The sequence below is a fragment of the Capricornis sumatraensis genome, chromosome 3 (assembly GCF_032405125.1).
Source record: "Capricornis sumatraensis isolate serow.1 chromosome 3, serow.2, whole genome shotgun sequence".
Lineage (NCBI taxonomy): Eukaryota > Metazoa > Chordata > Mammalia > Artiodactyla > Bovidae > Capricornis > Capricornis sumatraensis.
Genome location: NC_091071.1, coordinates 170,101,266 through 170,120,222, shown reverse-complemented (window position 1 = coordinate 170,120,222; position 18,957 = coordinate 170,101,266). Strand labels below are relative to the sequence as shown.

The following is an 18,957-nucleotide window of genomic DNA, read 5'->3' as shown; positions in this document are numbered from 1 at the left end:
ATCAAAATGAAGCTCTAAAAGGCAGACTCCCTGGACCTGGGTCAGAATGCAGCAGGGCCTAGAAAACTTTGGGGCTAAGACCAAGGAGCCCAGAGGCAGGGGAGACCCAAGGCCTGGTGTGCAAAGAGAGGGGCTCAGATGCAAAAGTGACACTGATCTCAGGCAGAAGGAAGAACTCTGAGGGAGGGAACGTGGCGGAGACATTTCAACTTCTCCAGGGACCCGGTGGATGGCGATGACCCGCAGCTGTCACCCCTTCCATTCTGTCCACCCTCATTCATCCCCTTTCACAAGACACGAGGTTGTTTTTTTGTTTTTTTTTTTTTTGCTTTTTTTCATTTCTTTTTAATACAAACTTGGATCTTTGGGTGTGTCCTGCCAACAGAAAACAACAACAACAGAAGAGAAAACCCAAAAGAGTGAAAAATAAAGAAAAAAAAAAAAGCTCCCGCAAGAGGTTCTTCTCCCTCCCCCCCACCATGCGAATTTGCACACCACGGGACCACAGCAGGTTTACAGAATGCAATATACAATCCACGATTTATAATAAAACAGTATATACAATAAATAGGATATTGTTCATTTTTGTCAAACGACCTGTAGATAAATTTCTCAGTGCATACTTGCAGGGGCTCTGGACACCGTGAGGCCCCGCTCGCAACCTCTTGCACACTCGCGCGCGCTCTCTCTCTCTTTTTTTTGTCTTTTTCTAAAACTGTGTTTTGTTTTTTTAAGTTTTGTACATTTTTAAAAAGTATTTACAATTGCTGGTTTTGTGCAGAAAGGGCTCACCTTCGGCTTCTGCGTGGAGGAGATGGGCAGGGAGGGGTGGGAGCAGGGGGCAGGGCTGCAGGGGGTGCGGGGTGGGGGGGCAGCAGGAGGCAGAGGGGCAGGCAGAGGAGGACGATGTGGACGCTGGGAGGGGTCTTGGCGTTGGTTTTCTGAAAGCTGCAAAGAAACACAAGAGAAGAGGCAAAACTCAGTGGCAGGGTGAGACCCTGAGCTCTAGGAACAGGGAGTCTAAGAGCAGGACCCCCCACCCAATTCACCCAGAAGTGAACTGCCTTGTTCCTCCTCCCAGAAAATTCCAAACGGTCCCACTCATGAAACTGGCCTGCTTCTGGCCTGCTCTGAGCTCAATTTCCCCACTGGTAAAATAGGTGTGTGCCCAAGGCCCACACCACTGAGGGAAAAAGGATGGGCTGGATGAGAAGGTGGAGTTTCAGGCAGAGCAACCTGCTAAGAACTTGAGCTCCTGAGTCAGACACAGCTGAGCTCAAATGCTAGCACCTCCATTTCACAGCTCTATGACCTTGGGCAAGTCAGTGGATCTCTGTGGGCCTCAGTTTACTCATCTGTAAAAAGGGGTAACAGAACTATCCTGTGTATTTGCTGGGAAGATTCAGTGGTTTGAGGCAGATTACGGCCAGTCCATAAATGCGTCATTAAGTGATACTAATTAGCAGGAGTCATTATCCTCTTGGGGCTTGGGCCAGCTAGGCTCTCCGAGTCTCCATTTCCTAATGTAACAGTAAGTTTAGCAATTCCTCCTACTGATGCTGTTCTGAGGAATGACATAATGGGAAGACAAGGCCCTAGCACAGCACAGGTGTGAACTGCGGCTTTAATTTCTTCTAAATCCAACCTTCTCCCCATTCCCTACCATTGCCATTCTGTTCCTTACAGAGGTGAGGTGATGAGGAAGTCTGTCGGAATAAAGGAAAACAGAAGACAAGACAATAGCGTCTGTGTTTTCTGCAGCCCCTGCCTTCCGGAAGCTCAGAAACTCCCCCAGTCCCTACAATCATCAGACACTAGAGATATCAAGTCACCCACTTCCCTAGATGGTCCTAATTACGTTTGCAGGGCTCTGGGGACCTGACTTCCTATCCAGACCCTCAGCTTTGCTCGGGTGAGCAGGAAGATGTCCAGTGGAAAAGAGGTGATATTCTCAAGATCTCTAGTTACTATCCTGGCTCTTTTGAGGCTCCGTCTTCTCAGAGCCCTAAAATTCAAGTCTCCTATACTTGGTGAGTGGCCATGCCACTGAAATTAATGGGCAGGCATGGGAGGTGCTAGAACCACCTTCTGAGACTCCTCAGGGAGCCATCCACCCTCCTCCCCGCCATCCCCCTCCCGTAGAGCCAGCAACCACTGAAAGCCTTTCCTCTTTCTTGGCTTCCCTTTCCAGTGGGGCCACATTTAAATTCTGCTCAGCCCCGACTGCTGTCTGCTGGGCAGTAAGCCCCGGGGAAGACTTTTGTCCTGAGGCTGGACTTGCCAGGACTCCCCTCAAGGGCCAGGGGAGCCAGGTGGACCCCTGGGAGGGGAACAGAATCCCATCCTGGTGCATCCGCCCAGGTGGCTTGCAGAGGCGTGAGTGGGAGGGCAGGAGCTGTATCTCTGTTAGGCTGCCAGGTCTCCTGCTGGTGAGAGAAGGATGGAAAATTAGCCATAGGGGTAAGAGGTGTGATTGTTAGGGTGACAGCTGTATCACAACTGGGGAGGTGGGGACCTGGGGTGCAGTTGGGGTGGGTGCCAGTTCTCCAGTTAGGGGAGTGATAAACGGGTTGGGGGGCACAGGTTCTGCTGGAGGGCTGGGGGCATCTATCTGTAAAACAGCTTTACTGCAGTTGAAGAACAGCTGCCAAGCTAAGGAATGGCCGTTGGGGTGACAGATATGGTGTACTGGGGTGACAAGTGAGGGGGAGATTCAGGACGAGCAGCTCCAAACCACTTAACAAGCAAACTGTACTGAACCCCAGCCTCCCCTGCTTCCCCTAAGGGCCCCAGGGCAGGCTGGGAGCCTCTGCACAAATCCCTGTCGCCCCCGCCCCCCTCCAGCCCTTAGCCACTGCCAGTGACCCTCTCCAAGCCGGGTCTCCATGGTGATCTCAGCCCAGCAGGCAGCTCCTGCCAGAACCATTCCCGTGGTGCCGGCGGCCAGGCAGCGGGGAGGCTTTCTCACCCTCTGCTAAGCCACCGCTGTCTCACCTTCCTCCTCCCACCACCCTCCCCAGCTTTCATGACTTGGCCAGAATCTGGGGGATGGTGGGAGGTGGGGGATGGGGAGAGAATCAAAACCAGAGGCTCCTGAGCCAGGAAGGCAGAGTGCTATGGCCGTGTAGAACCCTGACCTCACTAGGTACGACTCACCCCAGCCCAGAACCAATGCTGCTGGGCCAGGCGGCCCAGTGCTGGGCACTGGGGACAAAGCAGAGAGGAAGACGGATCTGGTTCCTGCTCAGGAGGGGCTCACAGAGCAGAGAAGGAAGCAAAGCAGACCCCCAAACCAGGGGATCACAAGGCGTGGAGATGGGGGTACGGCAAGAGAAGCCCTCGGGGGCTCAGGGAAACACACTTCACCCAGCTTTGGTGGGAAAGACTGACTCTTCCAACTCACTGCTGAGCAGGGCACCCAGCACACGCTGGGGTCAATGGTATACAGGGACTGAGTGACATAGCTGTGACCGGTCTACATCCGATGGGGAAGTCAAGGTCCAGCTCAGGTCTTGCACACCTCCAGACGCCTCCTCAGACCACCCTGTTACCATAGCTACTGGGGCACTTGTCATTCCCTTCCGAGCTCCTCCTGGGCATGCCCAATGCCAGCACGTGGCTAGCGCCCCAGGACATGGGCCGTTGTTCACGAGACTTAACCTTTTAGTACCTCCATAATGAAGGGCTGCAGAGCTATATGCCACGGGGCCTAGCGCTCCAGCAGTTTTACCTAGTCTGTGGGGCCAGGTCTCTCAGTGGCCTCTGCCTGTCAGTGGAGGCTGGCACTGGGGGCACCAAGAGAGAGCTGAGTTGAGCAGGAATTTAAAATGCTGAAGACCATGGATAAACCAGGTTGTCCAAAGAAACCTGCTCTCCCCAGCAAAAGGAGCACGTTTGTGCATTCACTCAAGCAAACCAGCGAAGAGGTAGTCTAAAACATAGCCCCAGCTTCAAGTCTCTACCCTCCAGAAAGGGGGGGTTTCAACATCTTATACGACAGTGGAACAGAAGGCAAAGAGTGTGTGAGAATTTGAGAGACCGATCTGCTGTGTGACCTAGGTTAAGTCCTTGCCCTCTCTGGGCTTCAGTTTCTATGCAAAATAAGGGGGTTGAACAGGGAATGGGGGAAGATCTTTAGGCAGTGAGATAATGTGCCAAAGACAAGGGGTCAGAGACAAACCACAGCTACCCAAAGGTGATCCATCCCTTGAGGTTTTTCAGGCAAAGTCAGGCCTGCGAGTCCCTTAAACATGGAGAGGATACTGCTAACCTGAGACCCAGAACACACCTGGCAGATGCGGATACTCTCAGGTAGGCGGGACCCAGACAGACATCTATGAGGGATAAAGCTTCCAACTGGGGGTGGGCAGGCTGTGGCGGGGGTGGGTGGGGCTCTCCCTGCCCCAGTTTTTTTCAAAATCCACCCACCAGTGACCAGAGGCATTCCTTAAACTCTAGTTCTGCCAGTCATTCCCTCTTTGGGGACCCTCCCTTGCTTCCCTCCACTACTGGGCACACGGAGGGATCCTAGTGAGACCAAGCGGGGTTTACACCCATGGCTGCCCACCCAGCTTGTGTGACCTTGTGTGTATCTCTCACCTCTCGGAGCCTCACACTCCTTACCTCCTTACCCCTGAGAGGAGGTTATACGTGTCCCCCTAACATCCCTCTCTCTCTTTCCAAAGGGAGATGCCTGTGCCAGGTCAGGTGTCACCCACAGGTAATGTGTTGGGCATGCAATTGAATGGAAGCTGAGAAGTGGCAAGAACATGGACCTGGGTGACCCCAAGGGTCCTTTCTGGCTCTTTGTTTTGTGATTTCCTGCTTGGGTGGCTGGGCGAGTCCCTCTTCCTCTCTACAAACTTGGAGGGGCTGCACTTGGAGAACTCCAGGAGCCACGAGAGTTGGAACTGGTTCATTTACACACCCCACCCTTGCTTGATCCTTGGGAGCATATCTGGTAACAGCGGGGTTGACAGAAACCAGCTCATGTCCGTTCCCCGAGGCCTAACCCGTTCTCTCACAGTTCTCCCTGGTCTACATGCCCTTCTTTGATTCAGGGTCGGGGGGGGGGGGGACTCTGACCCCTGAAGTGTCCCAGGCACGATGAGACACCAAGGGGACAGTGCACAGAAATGAGTAACCCGCCTAAAGGAGCTGATGGCGCAGTGAGGAAGTCATTCCCAGGAAGAGCTGTCACAGCTGCATAAAGGGCTGCAGATTAACTGTGCCTGGGAAGGATCCTGGAAAGCTTCTTGGAGGAGGTGGTGTCTGAATGAAAGATAGGACCTGACAGGCGGGAGATGGATGATGGCTAGGAAAGGGCACCCCAGGCCAGGGAACAGCCAACGCAAAGGTGCAGGCACGCTGGGGAGGGGCCTGGAAAGCTCTCCAGACTCCAGTCTAGGGCTGGGAAGGGAGGATGTGCGAGCAGGAAGTCGGGGCTGAAGAAGCGGCCTCGAATGCCTAGAACACCAGGATAGGAGGCTGAAGGGCTGAGAAGGCAATCAGAAGGTGTTACGCAATGAAGCCACAAGAGCAGATATGTCTGAATCAATTCATCCAGTAAATATTCGGGAGTGGGGAGCTGTCCAGACACAGCATCCCACAAACCTGAAGGATATTTGGCAGCCACAGCGGGGGTATGGGCTCCGGGGGAGGACAGATATTGGGGCAGAGACCTGCCAGGTGCTGGCTGGGCTGACCCAAGGTTATAGCTTCTGAAGCCTCGAATTTGTTCAAGACTCATTTTGCTGCCCCGCCCCTCACCGGAAGCTCTTCCTGCCAGTCCTGCCCCTGGTTCAAGAGGGTGGTCTCTGGTATGTCTGGTGGGAGCATCTCAGGCCCTCCCTTGGTGAGTGATGCCCACATGGATGCTTGTAATGAACACCTGCTTAAAGGCTGCAAACTCCATGAGGGCAGGACGCTGCTCATCTCGTTCAGTGGCTCCTTTAGTACCACACGCAATGCCTGGCTCAGGCTAGGTGGTTCATTTGTGTGGGTTGAACCCAGAATTAACCTACTTTCTCCTGCCCTCTGGCACCAACTGAGGGCACTATGGAAGCCAAAGATAGATGACAAAGTGACAGGAAATCTTTTTCAGATGATCTGGACTGAGACAGAACTGGTGTGGGTAACTATGTGGAGAGTTTCCAGCCGACCTGGATCACGCAGCAGTCTGGGTCCTATTGCCCATCAGGCTTTAGGTCCGCTGGGGTGGGACCTGTGACTCACCTTGACTCTGGACCCCCCCAGGGAGGACTCAGCCCCACTGTTAAGGCATGTAACCAGGTGGAATTTCAGTTTCCCAAACCCAAAGGCCCCAAACCTACACTAGAACACAAGCTCCTTCCCAGGAGGGATGCGGGGAAAGCAGGTGAAGGAGGGCTGGCTACAAGAGTCCTGAGCTTGGAGAAAAGGGTCAGAGGTGTGTGACTCATGCAGACTGCGAGGAGGTATGTTATTCACTCATCTACCAACCACTGATTACGTGCTTCCTGCGTGCCAGGGACTGGGCTAAGTGCTTCACGGGTAATCTCATTTAATTCTCACAAGAGACACAGTGAGGTGACATGACTCACCAGGTCACATGGCTGGGAAGGGATGGAATCGGGCTCTGCACAGAGGCCTGTCTGCACCCACAGGCCTGTTCCCAGCCACCACCCTGCAGCCTCCCTGGGTTCTTCCGGGTCCACAGGGATGCGGGGAGATGGGAGAGGAGGGGCCTGAGAGGGCATGCTCACAGAGGTTACATTTCCAGGAAATAAGGGCTCAGAACAAGAAGGCCTGAAAATGGCTGCAGGAGAAGAGAGAGATAGGCCAGGAGAGAGGACAGCACCAGTAGGGAGAGGAGTCCGGGCAAGCCTGCCTGACCCCTGAGGTGTGGGCCTCTTGCTCAGGGCCAGAGGCAAGATCAGGTGACCTCTTGAAGTTTCAAGACAGGGAGAGACAAAGCCCAGAGCAGCCAAGGCCTGGCCCAGGTCCGGGCATGCCTGCTGACCCTGGCTGACTGGTGGCCTTGGAAGCTGCTTCCTGCCCCAGCTGGTATAACCTTGGAGGACCTGTGACATTTCTCTTGGCCTCAGGTCCAGACCCAAGAGGGAATGGGGAGGAGGGAGGGATTCGAGATCCCTGAACACCTTGGAGGGGCCCTTCCCACCCTCACAGCCTGTCCCCAGGGTCTAGAAGGGGCTGATCTTCAGCTGTGAGGGCCCAGGGCGGAGCCAGTCTGTCTGGCTCTGCGTTCCATCTAAGGGACTAGAGATGTTTGCCGGCCTGGGCGCCCCCCGCCCCCCTCCCCCTCTGTCAGCTCAGCTCCCAGACAGTCAGGGCCCACATTCCCCGCTCGGTTCCTCCCAGCTTTCTTCTTCTCACTCACACTGGGATGTGACCTGCCCCTGCCCACAGCTCCCTCTGCCTGGAACCGCCCTTCCCCCAGCCTCCTGTGTGTCCACATCCTGCCTATCCTTCAAGGTTGAGCTCAGATGCAGCTCCTTTCACAGAACCTCAAAATCCATTTAAAATGTCAGACCCAGACAGAGCTGTGGGGAGCATCCAACCACTCCGTCATCTTGCGGGTGGGGGATCAGGGGTGCAGGGGACCAGCAAGGCAGAGTATCCAGGATCCATGAGGGTGGGGTGCTGGGTTCAAATTCCGACTCTTCTGTTTCCTACCCATGGATTCCCTGGGCAACCTTTGGAGCTGCACCTGCATTCCGAGAGATTTGAATCGCTGATGGAAGAGGCAAGTACCCCGACCCCTCGGGCTGCTGTGAAGGGCCAGTGAGGCTGTGTTGTACAAACGGCCCAGCACGAATACATGTCCCTTTTCTTACCAAGGGACAGAGAGGTGACTTCTGGCCCACCTCCTGGTGCACGAGGCTTGCTTTTCCCTACCATCTCAGGCCCAGACGCCTGAGGCTCTTTGTGAGCTTGGGTTAGCTTCCATGGGCCCTTGAGGACAGGGGCCGTGCCTGGCACTGGGACAGGCATCGGAGGGTAGGTGGGGGTGATGCTCAAGATGCGAGGTTGAGCTCAGTGACTGCTCCTGCACCCAGCTCTGGGTCAAAAGGGCTCGCTGCCCTGCTGGTGAATGAGTGTGTCACTGTCCTCCTTGTTTAAGCCCTCTGTTGACAGTGACACTCCCACTGTTAACAAGCACCACTCCCTGTTAACTCTTCTTCCTTACCTTTCTCCTTCCCTGCATCCCCAACACTTCCTCACTCCCCACATACTTTTAATCTGTCCTTGGCACTGGGAGTGGGGGCTGCCCAAGATGAGGGCTTATGTGCCATCCTGGATGAACGGGGGACAGCCTTCCTGCCATCACGGTCCAAGCCAGCACCATTGCTCGCCTGAGCTACCGCAGCTGGTCTCCCTCCTTCAACACCTGCCTGGTCCACCGCCACACGGTACCCCAACTCAGAACCCTTCAATGGTTTCCCATTTGTCTTGGAACGAATTTCAAAATCCTTCCAATGGCTGCATGATCTGGCCCTGCCTCCTCATCCTGTCATTAGTGTTACTGTCTTCCCATCAGGTCATCAAAGCTGAGCTGCTTTTGGCCTCCAGGCTTTACCCACTGCCGTTTCCTCTGCCCCCCTCCCTATCTAGCTGACGCACCCTCATCTTTCAGACATCAGCCTCAGCACCTGGCCAGCCGGCTGCAGACCTTTGCGGCCTCCGACCTTTTCTTCTCTTGCATGGTCCTTCCTATGACCGTAATTACCAAATGCTTTGTGTTCTTGTTTCCTGTCTTTCCCTTTAAACTGGAAGCCCCCTGAGGACCAGGGGCTCACTGTGGTGTTCACTGCTGTGTCCCCAACGCCTGGCAGGCAGTGGGTGTTGGATGGATGTCTCTGGAACGACTGAGTGCCTCGGTCTGAGGACTAGTGCTGTCGACTCCCAGCTCTGAGTGGGGAGCGGGCCAGAACGTGGGGCTGGATGGTATCCCAGTTCCTCCTGCGTTCAGGCCTCGCTGGGTGGTTCCATTATGTATCTCACTGAGCCGTGACCTGCCCAAACACCCAGCCCCCACACCGGTTTATTTTCCCACCCAGAGCCCGTGAGGAAAGGTTTTCAGATTACTTCACATTTTCTGGATTATCCACGAGACATCTTCCCTCCAGTGAGAAGGATCAAGAGTTTGACATTTTAAACCCTAAGCAGCTTCTCCCTGGCCTGCTTCAGATCTGTGGCTCTGCTGCTTGCAGTGAGGTGCATGGGGAATGGAAGGCCATTTTAATCTTGGTTTGGCTTCATACGAGGAAAAATATGCTGCCCCCAAGAAAGTCTGGTCCATTCTCTATGCCATGGAGAATTTCAAGAACCCAAGAGATTACCAAAGTCAATTTCCTTCAACAGATGGGGAAACAGAGGTTGGGGGGATGGGGAGAAAGGAAGGGCAAAAGCTTTGTCAATGGCACATAGCAAGTTGGCCAATTGAGGAATGGTCTTTCCCCAGGCCTCCTGACTCCCACGCGCTGCCCTTTGCCATCTCCATGCACCAAGGGAGCTGAGATCAGGAGGAGAGGGGGTAATAAGTTTCCACTGACATGACTTCAGGACCCTGAGTCACCTTGGCCTCGAATGGCCTTCCGAGAGCAGGGATGGGGCTTTCCAGAAGCCCTGTCATTCCTTCTCCAGGAAAAGACATTCCCAGGAGGCTGCAGCAGTCACAGAGGTGTGGGGCGGGGTGAGAGGCTCAGACAGACCCCCAGCCCATTCCATCACTATCCACCATGTCCAGGTCAATTCTGCGACAGGTCTGTACCAAGAGGGGGAAATGAAGGGCCACTAATGGCTGCATTTCTGGAGCAGGTTGTTCATCTAGAAAATGATTCCTTCAACTCTGTCCCCTTAGACCATCTTGGGGGCATTTCCCCCTCTTTTATTTTCCTTTTCTTGAACACAAGATCTTAAAGAATACTGAAGGAAGTGACAGTACGAAGTGACAATATCGAAATACCTAACAATACTTAACTGAATTCTTAAGGAATGAATTTGGTTTCAGGAAAGGGCCTGGGATTTTTTAGGTAGGCAACATCCCACCTGGGGACAGACCCATTGGCTGGAGGTTCCCAGACACTGAAATCCCAAATACCCCTGTGGAATAATAGCCTTTGGGGTACCCTGCGAGGCCAGAAAAGGACATCCTAGCCACACCCTCAGCCTGGCCTTTGTCAGACTGCATCTTGAATTAAATGAAGTTCCCAGGGAGACAAGGAAGCGGGAAGGATCAGTATCCTGGATGGGCCTTTGTGGGTAATTATCCAACCTCCTTCTTCCTTCATCTCTCTTATGCAGTGATGCAAACACCCTCCCTTACAAGAGGTCAAGTGATGAGTGTGTGCTGGGACTCAGGTGGTCCCTGCTCAGGACCGAGCATGGCTAAGGGGAATGGACACCTGATGAACCAAATCAGACTGCCCTACCCAGTCTACGGTCCTCCAGCCATTTAAAAAATGGGACCCCTGAATGTCTAAGCCCCAGGCTGGGTTCCCCACCCAAGCACTCACCTCCTCCCTAAGACTGTTTCCAACAGCTAAAGCCAGACCCCCTGAATCCCAACTCCCTGCTCTGCTGTTGGGTCCCCAGTCTTGCCCTCAAGTCCTTCTGGCTCGTGGCCATCCTTCTGCCCCCTGCCCAAGCTCTAATGTCTTCACGCCTCCCCAGCCCCAGCCCCCAGGCTTCTTCTGCCCACTGCACCCACATCCTCAGACTCACCCAGGAACAAAACCTCGAGGTCCAGTCGGCACTTCAGTTGGCACTACAGGGAGGTGACGGTGAATGTGTCCTCAGGGTGAGGCTCCGCCATGGGCCCCAGGAAGCCGCTCTTGGGGCCCCCACCCAGGCCGGGATGCGCCTGCGGCATAAAGCCTGGATACCTGTAGGCGGTATCCTGCAGGGGCAGCAGCGAGTCCCTCGGCACGGGGGACAGGGTCAAGTCACTAAGAAGTGGGCAGCCATAGGCAGCAGCAGCTGCAGCGGGGCCACGGGGTGGGCCGGGCGGCCGGGCCATCTCCAGTGGCTCCTTGTCGGCCTTGGGTGTGGCCGGTGGGCTAGCCAGGTGTGGGGCACTGAGGCACGCAGCCTCCGTCCTGCCCAGGAAGTCAGCCAGCAGCCCCGAACCCACCTTGCCTTCGTAGGGTGGGCTGCGGGCAGCTGAGCCTGGCGGGTACCAATACGCCGTACCCTTGCAGCTGGGGGAGTCATAGTGAGGCTGGCCCAGCGGCAGGTCCCGGCAGCTCAGGTGGGCCTGAGCTGCAGCCGCGTGGCCCAGGCTGGCCCCCTGAAGCCCATGCTTGAGGGGCTCACAGGCAGCCAGCTTTGTGGGCGGCGGCCGCAGCTCTTCCTTGAAGCCCAGGGTGGGTGAGCAGGTAGGCGAGTACGCCTTCTGCAGGCCTGCGTCAAACACCGTGGGTGGATGGGCCAGCGGCGGGAAATGCTTGCCATCCAGCTCAGGGGGCCCCAGGCTAGGTGAGTCGCAGTGGAAGCCTTGGCTGAACGTGCCGTCGGACGGCGTGGATGGGTTCATGGAGTAGGGTCCCATGAAGTCACAGGGGTCGCGCTCGCCCACACTGAAGGCCCTCGACTGGGAGGGCAGCGGGGACATGCTGCTGTCCCCGCTGTAGTAGTCCAGGCCGAGGTCCGGGCTGTCCTGGAACAGGGGGTTGACGGGCTGCGGCTTGGGGATGAACTTGGCTTTGGCCGCCGCCCCACCCCGCTCCTTCTTGGCCGAGCAGGCGCCACCTCCCCGGCCACCCCGAGGCTGCCGGGGCCCGGTGCTCCGTTTGGACGGGTAGCCTGAGGCAGTGGCCGAGGCAGACGACGGGAAGCCCAGATGCGAGGCCTCGAACAGGTCCACCTTCTTCCGCCGTCCACGGCCCGGCTTGGAGCTGCTCTGGAAGAGGACGCTCTGGTTCCAGTTGTAACCGGGGGCGGACGAGGCCTCGTTCCAGTCCATCATCAGTTTCTCCAGGCTGGACAGGCTCGACTGGCCCTCGCTGCTCGAGGCCTCGCTGTTGGCACGCCGGAAACCGCCACCGACCGGCTGATTGAATTGGGTGCTGTCAGAGGAGGACTCGGAGAAGGTCTCGGACACGGCCGTCTGCTGCTTCACCTTCTGCGGGGTGTAGTTGGAGATGTCCAGGATCACGTTGGGCTCGCTGACGTGGCAGTCGAAGCCAGGATTGTAGAGCTGACTGAAGGCCTCCGAGGCCCAGTCCAGGCCTCCGTAGCCCTGCCGGAAAGGCCACTGAGAAGCCCCCGCAAACTGCCGACAGTTCTCAGGCGAGGGCTGGAAGGACGAGGACGACGAGGAGGCGGCGGAGGTGGCAGAGGCCGTGGTGCCCTTGGGCACCATGTAGCCACCGGGCGAGACTGTGCTGGCCCGGCTGTCACAGCGCAGAGGTGTGGGGGCTGAACCAGAGAAGGGGGCCCCCTCGGAGCTGTTGAAGAAGGAGGCCTTGCTTGGTGGCAGGCAGGGGCCACCGGTGGGCGGTGGGGCGTAGCCGGCGCTGTGGGCGCTGCTGGGTGAGGCAGGTAGGCTGTTGCCGCTGCCGTACGCAAAGCTGCAGTCCTTGCTGTTAGCGCAGTCCTGGCCAGTGAAGGGCTTAGCCGGGGCAAATACGCTTTGTCCGGCCCCATAGCCGCCGTACTGTGGGGGGTAGGTGTTGGTGGGCGGGTGGGTGGTAGGTGAGCGGGCCACAGCAGAAGGTGGGGGTACCAGCTTGGGGAAGGTCTCTGCAGCCCGGCAGTCTGAAGTAGCCGGGGTGAGCCCATAGCTCGCTGCCCGGCCGGGTGGGAAAGTCTGGCGAGCGGGCAGCACCGGCTGGAAAGAGGGCTCAGCCCCAGCCCCGCCACTGCCCACGGCCACTGGGCTGGCCTTGGCTCCCCGGCTGGGGAAGGTGGCCAGGCCCCGCTGGGCAGGCAGGGCACTAGTGGGAGGCCCTGCGTAGGTGCCTGATGCCTTCCGGGACTCGGGCCGAGAGGCCGAGAGGGCAAAGTCCAAGAGGTCGGAGGAGTCGTCGGAATCGAGCAGGGAGCGGAAATAGCCGGTGAAGAGGTTTTGGCGCTCCTGGCTGAGCTCCGCCTGGCCCGTGGGCGCGGCTGCGCTGTAGTAGCTGCCACGGCCTGAAGCCCCGCTCTCTAGCCCAGTGGAGGCAAAGGCCCGGGCCTCGGTCCCCTGGAACCCACAGTTTCGGCCAGCCTGCCCGCCTGGGTGCCCGTGGTGAGGGGCCCAGCCGCCACCCTTGTCCCCAGCCCACTCAGTGCCTGCCTCCCCAAAGCCGGGGCCGCTGGGCACCTGCTCTGGGAACAGAGTCCCGTTCTTCCGGGACCGCCTCTTGCGTTTCGGCTTCCCAGTCACGGCATCCACCTCCCCCCGGCCTCGCTTGCGCGGGTGCCCCAGCTCAGTGAGGCCGGGGCCCCCGACCCCCGCGGCTGCCACGGCCACCACCTTCTTCTTCTTGCCAATGCCCTCAAAGAAGTCACTGAAGGAGCACCGGGCGGCCTTGGCTGCATGGCCCCCTCCCCGGCCACCGAAGCCGCCCGCTTTGCCACCTCGCCGGCGAAAGCCCTGCACGCGATGCAGGAAGTGGGAGATGCTCTGGGTGTCGGGCGCCTGGTGCACGGACTCGGGTTCGCTGGGCGTCCAGCAGCGCGGTGGGGAGCACCGCCCAGCGCACTGGCTCTGGCGGTTCAGGAAGGCCAGCTTGGCGAGGACGTCTGAGTACTCGGCCTTGCTGTCGTTGGCGTCCGCCGCGTAGGACGGCTGGGGGGACGCCAGCTTCTGCTTCCGCCGCCGGCGCTTCTTCACCTCTGGCATGGCCATGCTGGCCGCTGCCACGGTGGCCGCCTCGGCTGCCACCACCACCGGCTCCTTGGGCTTGCCGGGGCCCAGCAGCAGGTTCTTGGGAGGGCGGCCGCGCTTCCGCTTGAGAATGATGGGCATCTCGCCGGGCGGGAAGACCACTACCACGTTGCGGCCGTTGTTCTTCATCTTCAGCAGTGGGGTGGGCTCCGCGGACACGCGCAGGCCCAGCTCCTTGCCCTCCACGCTCAGGCTGCTGCTCAGAGACGACACCTTGTATGTGGTCTTGTTTCGCCGTCCCAGGGACACGGGGATCTTGGCCATCTTCACCACCATGCGCCGGACACCCCGGCACTTGCTTTTGCGGGGAGGGACCACCGGGGTCTGGGAGGCTTCGGGCTCCAGCTCCGGGATGGGGACTGGCCCGGGCAGGGCAGGAGGCGGAGGCGGAGGCGGCGGGGGCGGCTCCACCAGGGCAGCAGCCAGCCCGGTGGGCATAGGCAGGGGCAGCAGGCGGCCCTCGGGGCCGGCGTCTGCCTTGCGTCCCCGTCCGGCTTTCCGTCGGCGACACAGGATCTTTGGCCTATCAGTGCGCCGCAAGGCGTATTTGGGGTGACCCTCAGGCCCCGGAGGGCCATGGGGTGAGCACAAGTCCAGGCGCAAGGGCTCGGCCAGTGGGCAGGGTCCCAGGGGCTGCTGGGGCTCCAGGCGGCGGCTGGGGACGTCAAGCAACTTGGGCAGGGGGTCAAGTGCCTGCGGGTCAAGCAGCTGCGACTCCAGGGAGTCGGGCAGGGTGTCCAGAGCCTGTAGCGCCAGGCTTGGCAACCCCAGAGGATCAGCCAGGGGCTGCAGGGGCGGCAGCTCCAAAGCGTCCCCGAGCGGCTCTAGAGCCTGCGGGTCCAAGAAGCGGGGTTGGGGGTCCAAGAGCTGAGGCTCAGGCTCAGGCGACGGTGGCTCGAGGGCCTGGGCCTCCAGCAGCTGGGCCTCGGGGCAAGTGAGGGAGGCCAGCTCACTAAGGATGTCGGCATCAGCAAGTTCTGAGTAATCGGGCCCGTCGGGCTCAGGCTCTGGTGGCAGACCCGTGGCCGCGGCCGTGGCTCCGGGACTGTGGCCTTGGCCAGGCTGGGGGCTATCCCGAGGCTCAGGCTCAGGCTCGTACAGGGGGTGGCTGGGCCTCTCGGACTTGGCGTGGGGGGTGGCCCGCTCCTCTGGGCTTCGGATGCTGTTGGCCAGGCTAGGTGAGGAGAAGAAGCTGTACTGCAGGTCTCCGGGGGGCGGGGCGGGGGGGCGGCTGAGACGGAGACCACCACAGTCCAGGTGCACGCCGCTGTGCTGCAGGTCCTGGGAGAGCCGGGTCAGGTCCTTCATGATGTCGATCAGCTGGACCACTGGACGCAGGGTCGCCCGCCCGTTGTCCCAGCGCCTTCGGGAGCTGCTGCTGCTGTCTCCCGCAGGTGTGGGGCAGCGGGCCTGGGAGACAGGACGGGCTGCCCTCGGGGGCAGCGGGTCGTCCCCCTTGGCAAGGACTGGTGGGCGCCGGGTGCTGGGGTCCCGGCGTGGGGGTGGGCGCGGGTTCTCGGAGAAAGTGTGGGCGAAGGCCTTGTCGGGTGGGCTGGCAGGGGGCCGGGCAGGAAGCAAGGGCCGGGGGGTGGGGGGGCCGCCGGGGTAGTACTTGGGCTCCCGGAGGTAGTCAGGAGAGCTGCACACGGCACTGGAAGTCACCACCAGGCCCTGGGGCTTCACACGCATCCTGACCTTGTCCTCCGAGGGCCGCCGGGCGGGGCCGGGACTGACATGAGGGTGCGAGAAGCCGGGACCAGGACCTGCTGGGCGGGACAGGCAGCAGGTCCCTCCTTGAACACCCAAGCCCCCATTAGCTTCCCATATCCCCTGTGGCCCCCTGCACCCCTCTCCTGAGTCCCCTCCCGAAGCCCAATACCTCTGGTGACCTTCAGCATTTCCTAAGTCAGCACGTGCACCGTGAACCCCCATGGGCCCCAGTTCCACTTCCTGATAGTGCCTCCACTTTTGTCTAGACCCGGGCTAAGGACTAGGGGAGAATAATTCACCTGCTTTTGAGAGGGACGCTCATGAACAGGGTGGAGCAACCACTCCAGATCAAATTTAAGGGCCTGGAGGTCCTGTCAAGGACATGGCCTCTTCCTTCTTGCCCCGTCCCCCAGGCGAACCCTGGTCACTCACCCTCGGCTCTGCCGCCTGGGCTGTCACACTGGAGATCTCTGTGGGTAACAAGACAGACAAGAGGCCATCTCAGTGGTCTGGGAGCCACAGCCCAACCACTGCCCACCTGCCCACGGGGCCCCATCTCCACCCCCACCCCAAGCCCAGCTCCCCAGGAACTCTGGCTGACCTGGAAGAGAGAGGGCCCCCGTGCCTGGGGGCTCTGCCAGTCGCTGGCTGTCAGCTGGGGGTGTTGTGAAGCAACTTTGGCCTGAGCCCAGGCCTCGGGGTGTGGACAGCGCCTGGAAAGGACCATCGCAGCTCAGGTTTAGTGAGCACCTACTGGGCGCCAGGCACTGGGCTGGAAGCTGTCCAGGCATCGTTTCATTTAATTCTTCATATCAATCCTGTGAGGTAGGGGCTATTAATGACCCCATTTTGCAGATGAGGAAACGGAGGCTCAGAGATGAAGTAACATTCATTCATTCATTCATTCATTCATTCATATATTCAGTATTTGTGAAGTGTCTACTGTGCACAAACACTGGGTAGACAAACACTGATGAGACAATCATAAGTGACGTGATTATTAGTGGGATATGAGCAGCAGAGAAAACCGAAGAGCGCCTGAGGTCCGAGGTTCAACAATCACACCAGGAGTCAACAACAATAATAGTTCATGTCCTGGGGGCCTTTTCTCTGTTGCCAAACATTGGACTAAGTGCATTATACGGATCATCTTACCTAACCCCCCCTGCAAACCTGAAATCAATACAATTACCACCCTCACTTTTACAGTCGAGGAAACCATCCACTGGAAGGTGGTAAGCACCATGAGGGCAAGGATTTCCGCTCTGCTGTCCAGTGTATCCCCCAACACCACAGCCCAGAAATGTGCTTCAAAAAATATCTACCGAACAAACGAATGAATGAGGCACACAGAACAATCAGCCTTTCTCCATAAGGCTCTCTCTCATTCTTCTCCAGACCCCAAAGTGGGACCCAGGTAGGATGTGGAAGGAGGGAGGGAGATTAAGAATGTGAAAAGGGACATTCTCTGCTCCCCTGCCACCTCTAGCCTTGGCTCGGCCCTGCCACATACTTTCAGAGCCCCCTTTATTTCACTTACACAGTATTCATCAGGACTGCAGTCAATTTTGTGTGACTGGCTGTTCAGTGTGTCTTCTCCCGGAGTGTGGGCTCTCAGGGTCAAGGACCAAGTTTGTCTTGTCTACCGTTATATCCCCTGGCCCCAGGGCCTGGGCTATGGATGATACGTAAACATTTCCTGAGCAACTCCCTGAGCTGGTCGGGCTGAGTTGGGATTTAGATCCAGGCAAGTCTGATTCCCAAAGGAGCCCGGGGACTCAGGGCCCTGGCTGATCCCCAGGAGCTGGTTTGGGGGAGCAGGAAGCTGAATGGGCCCTGATCACTGGGAGGATCACTTTATACTCCACAGGAAAACAGCAGAGCTGATTTGGGGACAGTGGTGTGGGCGGGGCCACTTGTCCACGACCCTCGGGTGGGCAGCAACGTGCCATCTACAAAGCACCTCAACATATATGACCCACTGCATCTTCAGTGAACCGGGGAGACGTGGATTATTACCTCCATGTTACAGAGGAAGCAGGTTCAGAGCAGTTGTATAACTTGCCTGAAGTCACATAGCTGCTAAGTGGCAAGATTTCTAATTCTGCCAAGTCCAAAGCCTCCTTCCACTCCCAGCTCTTGCAATGCTCCTCTGGCCACTCCTCAAAGTGCTTCTTCTAGAGCTGCGGTCTAAATTAAGGCTGGGAGGAACCTTAAAATCACCTAACCCTTGGGCTTCTAAACCCTGGGCCTGGGGAGCTGTGTAACCTTTCAGATATCCAGACCCTAGTCCAGGGAGTCTGATTCACAAATCTGAAGGGACATCTGGGAATTTGGTGGGTTTTTTTTTTTGGCTGCACTGTGCAGCCTGTGGGATCTTGGCTCCCCAACTAGGGATCGAACTGTGGTGGAAGCATGGAGTCTTAACCACTGGACCACCCTGGAGAAGGGGAAGGCTACCCACTCCAGTATTCTGGCCTGGAGAATTCCATGGACTACATCCATAGGGCTGCAGAGTCAGACACGACTGAGCGACTTTCATTTCACTTCACTTCACCAGGGAAAGCCCTGGGAATCTGCATTTTTAATCAGCTCCTCCCAGTGGGTACACTGTTCCAGTGGGTACACTGTTCCAGTGTCACCTCGTGCCCCTCCCATTTTTCAGACAAGGAAACTAAGACCGGAAGAGGGAAACAGACTTTGCCCAAGACCACAAGATAGCATGGGGAAGAGGGGGCCCCAGTGTGTTGCTCATCCAAGCAGAACACCCCCGTGTCTCTTCAGGTCCCAGGCCGCAGCTGCTCCTCACTGTCCCATTCACTAGATCGCTTCGGGTTCTCTTCTCTCTCATGCCCGCCTGCAGACTGTGGTTGGGCCCCTTCTAGGCCAGGCCCTCTCTGCTTCAAGAATCTCACCGCTGCTCTTGTGGGAAGAACTGTGAGTAAGACACTCACGAAGGAGGGAAGGGGCTCAGACTCTGGAATCTCCAGGTCCTATTTCCAACAGCCCGGCTGACCCAAGGCTCCCACTGCCCTCTTGGAGATGCCTACCACAAGCCACCGCCCCTCTCTCGATGAGGGTGGGGCTCACCAACCCTCCCTACTCTGGAGACCTCCCACTGGGGGCCTGAGGGTGTGACCTTGGCAGAAGAGACAAACCGCCTCTCCAGCGGCTGCTTCTGTTCCACCCACCCGTGAAGACCTCTGGGCGCGCCGTCCTGCCAGACCTCCTGACTGTCCGCGGCCTCCAGGATCTGAGGGAAGCAACTGGCTCCCCTCCCCACCACACCCAGGCAGACGTTTTCTTGGACCCCCTCCCAAGGGTACCACCTATCCCCATGTCTGTGAACAAAGTCGCAAAGGGTCCACTGTCCG

The 18,957-nt window shown here is 58.0% G+C and overlaps 1 protein-coding gene across 1 annotated transcript; it reads right to left on the bottom strand.

Moving 5' to 3' along the window:
- Positions 1 to 511: 511 nt before the first annotated feature.
- On the bottom strand, positions 512 to 15,562 carry AHDC1 (AT-hook DNA binding motif containing 1). The gene is made up of 2 exons (XM_068968536.1): positions 10,726 to 15,562; positions 512 to 948 (listed from the first exon to the last, which is right to left on the bottom strand). The coding sequence occupies exon 1, from the start codon at positions 15,560 to 15,562 to the stop codon at positions 10,769 to 10,771; it is 4,794 nt and encodes a 1,597-aa protein (XP_068824637.1). The 3' UTR covers positions 512 to 948; positions 10,726 to 10,768.
- Between the last annotated feature and the right edge of the window lie 3,395 nt (positions 15,563 to 18,957).